Below are 3,651 nucleotides of genomic sequence, written 5' to 3' on the forward strand. Positions count from 1 at the left end.
TTTGACTTACCACCAGAACAAGAGTAGAGGTTACCACCAGAACAAGAATAGAGGTTACCACCAGAACAAGAATAGAGGTTACCACCAGAACAAGAGTAGAGGTTACCACCAGAAGAAGAATAGAGGTTACCACCAGAACATGAATAGAGGTTACCACCAGAACAAGAGTAGAGGTTCCCACCAGAACAAGAATAGAGGTTACCACCAGAACAAGAATAGAGGTTACCACCAGAACAAGAATAGAGGTTAAACCTTTTAAGGAGGACACTTTTCTCCATGACATTGTCTGAGGTTCACCATACACACATACAATATCTCTGTATAATCAACTTTAGATTTAACAAAACCGTGTAATATGAGGACCTAGCTAATCTATCCAATCAACCTGTATACAACCAAGGGAACCTTGGCACTACATACTTTGTCAGTATGGAGTTTGTACGATCAGATTGTGGTGTGTATGGTTAGCCTAAGAGGCAATAATCCCTTATGTTAGAAAAACATCCTATTGCTTCCTGTTGATGTTTCTATTGCATTTATACTTTAAATTACACACACATTAACATTTTTTAAATGTAAAAGAGTAAAAGAAGCATAATTTAGGAAAATCAGTTTATTGAAGTGAAAAAAAAATGAAATAACTTACAGTTCAAATGTTCTGTAAAATATTATTTACATTCAAAATAAAGTGAACAGTCACTTGAAATTTGGTATAATAAATGCAAATTGCCGTACAAAATACCGTGTGGGCATCTGATGTAATGCCAAAAAAAAAAAATCAGGGTTTAGTTTTTTGTAGTCCACAAGGGGTTACATTTTTTTATGCAAGCTTTCTGAACAATAATGTCAGTGGTTTCAGGTAAGAAGTTCAAACCACTTTAAAGCTGTAAATAGCTCGTCTTTGCCCTTGTTATTCTCTGTAGGTGGTAAAAAAAGTGTGCCATTAAAGTTCCTAATCCACCCAATCAATGATATGTCCTGGATGCTGCCTTGCCTGGCACACATAACTATAGTGCAGTAACAGTTCAGTCTATTTATTACAGTGTCCTTTTTAATCTACTTCTTCAATTGTAGGTCCTGAGCTGCTGGTGCCTTGCCTGGCTTGAGCACCACAGCTAGAGCCTGGCATTCCACCTGGCATGCCTCCCTGGTACAGCTTGGTAATGATGGGTTGGCACACCTTTTCCAGCTCCTTCTGCTTATGGGTGTACTCATCTTTCTCTGCCAGTTGGTTGTTCTCCAGCCAGGCAATGGTCTCTTTACACTTCTCAGAGATTAGCTTTTTCTCCTCCTCACTTATCTTGCCTTTCATGTTCTCATCTTCCACTGTACTCTTAATGTTAAAAGCATAGGATTCTAGAGAGTTCTTGGCAGCAATTTTCTCTCGTTGTGCATCATCATCAGATTTGTATTTCTCAGCATCTTGCACCATCTTCTCAATTTCCTCTTTGCTCAGACGACCTTTGTCATTGGTAATTGTTATCTTGTTTTGTTTGCCGGTACTCTTGTCCACAGCCGATACATTGAGGATGCCATTGGCATCAATATCAAAGGTGACTTCAATCTGTGGCACTCCTCGGGGAGCGGGAGGGATGCCACTCAGTTCAAATTTGCCTAGAAGGTTGTTGTCTTTGGTCATAGCTCGCTCTCCTTCATATACCTGGATGAGGACACCGGGCTGGTTGTCAGAATAAGTGGTGAAGACCTGAGTCTGCTTGGTAGGAATGGTTGTATTACGTTTGATGAGGACAGTCATGACCCCACCAGCTGTCTCCAGGCCCAAGGAAAGAGGAGCCACATCTAGTAGCAGCAGGTCCTGCACATTCTCTGACTTATCTCCCATCAGGATAGCAGCTTGAACAGCAGCCCCATAGGCCACAGCTTCATCTGGGTTGATGCTCTTGTTAAGTTCTCTTCCGTTGAAGAAGTCCTGCAACAGTTTTTGTACTTTGGGAATACGTGTAGAGCCCCCAACCAGGACAATTTCATGAATCTGTGATATGTCCAGCTTGGAATCTCTCAGGGCCTTCTCAACGGGTTCCAGGGTACCACGGAAGAGATCAGCGCACAGTTCCTCAAAGCGGGCTCTGGTGATGGAGGTGTAAAAGTCAATGCCCTCATAGAGAGAATCAATCTCAATGCTTGCCTGGGTGCTGGAGGACAGGGTGCGCTTGGCTCTCTCACAAGCTGTTCTCAGCCTCCTCAGGGCCCTCTTGTTTTGACTAATGTCCTTTTTGTGCTTGCGCTTAAACTCCTCAACAAAATGGTTAACCATGCGGTTATCAAAGTCCTCCCCACCCAGATGAGTGTCACCCGCTGTGGCTTTTACCTCAAAGATGCCATCATCGATGGTGAGGATGGAGACATCGAAGGTGCCACCTCCCAGGTCGAAGATGAGGATGTTGCGCTCTCCACGGCCCCCTTTGTCCAGGCCATAGGCGATGGCTGCTGCTGTTGGCTCATTGATGATTCTCAGCACATTGAGTCCAGCGATTACCCCGGCATCCTTGGTGGCCTGGCGCTGAGAGTCATTGAAGTAGGCTGGAACGGTGATGACGGCGTTGGTGACCGGGTGGCCCAGGTACGCCTCTGCTGTCTCCTTCATCTTCACCAGAACCATAGAGGAAATCTCCTCAGGGTAGAAGGTCTTCATCTCTCCCTTATAGTCCACCTTGACCTTGGGCTTTCCTCCATCGCTCACCACCTGGAAGGGCCAGTGCTTCATGTCAGACTGCACTATGGGATCATCAAACTTCCGGCCAATCAGCCTCTTGGCATCAAAGACGGTGTTCTGGGGGTTCAGAGCCACCTGGTTCTTGGCAGCATCTCCGATCAGTCTCTCGGTGTCAGTGAAGGCCACGTAGCTGGGGGTGGTGCGGTTCCCCTGGTCATTGGCGATGATCTCCACCTTGCCATGCTGGAAAACCCCCACACAGGAGTAGGTGGTGCCCAGGTCAATGCCAATCGCCACTCCTTTAGGTGCCATGTCTCTGGAAGTAATAATGAAGTCTTGCAGTGAAGAAGCTGGACTGCTGCTGGACTCTCTCTGCTGGATTCTTCTCAGTGATCACAGGCTGTGATATGATCGCTGTGTAACCGCTCTCTTCTCTCCAGTCTATGGCTGCTATTGGACTCTGTAGAGATTATCACACCGGTCTACAAAACTTCTATATATTCCTCTCCTGTACGGGACGTCACGCCGCTTCCAGCCAATCGCAGAGCGGTCCTCGATGCTTATTGCGTCGCTTAGCAACTTTCCCGAGGTTTCCTGAGCGTTCCACGTACAGCCAGCCAATCGTGAGGACCCAAACCGCAGAACTTTCCCGAGGCTTCCAGCCCCAGAGAGCTCTGTCCAATCAGAGGCAGCGGGTGTGTCAATTACGTCAATAGGAAAGGAGAAGCTTCGCGAGCGTCCCAGAGGGAGCTGTCCGTCACACAACAGCTCGGCCAATCAGTGTTGTGAGGGGGCGGGCTAAGGAGAAGCTTCACGACTGTTCCAGGTGGAGATGTCAATCAAAGAACGGCTCGGCCAATCAGTGCTGTGAGGGGGCGGGCTAAGGAGAAGCTTCACGACTGTTCCAGGTGGAGATGTCAATCAAAGAACGGCTCGGCCAATCAGTGCTGTGAGGGGGCGGGCTAAGGAGAAGCTTC

General features: G+C 47.1%; 1 protein-coding gene across 1 annotated transcript; it reads right to left on the reverse strand.

The window, feature by feature from the left end:
• Positions 1-1,046: 1,046 nt before the first annotated feature.
• On the reverse strand, positions 1,047-3,117 carry LOC309560192 (heat shock 70 kDa protein-like). The gene has a single exon (XM_082263765.1). The coding sequence runs from the start codon at positions 2,984-2,986 to the stop codon at positions 1,052-1,054; it is 1,935 nt and encodes a 644-aa protein (XP_082119891.1). The 5' UTR covers positions 2,987-3,117; the 3' UTR covers positions 1,047-1,051.
• Between the last annotated feature and the right edge of the window lie 534 nt (positions 3,118-3,651).

The sequence above is a fragment of the Pelophylax lessonae genome, assembly GCF_965119305.1.
Source record: "Pelophylax lessonae genome assembly, chromosome: 7".
NCBI classification, from domain to species: domain Eukaryota; kingdom Metazoa; phylum Chordata; class Amphibia; order Anura; family Ranidae; genus Pelophylax; species Pelophylax lessonae.

What these genes read in the sequence shown, in the direction of transcription:
- LOC309560192 (XM_082263765.1), bottom strand. Translation starts at nt 2,986, where the DNA reads ATGGCACCTAAAGGAGTGGCGATTGGCATTGACCTGGGCACCACCTAC.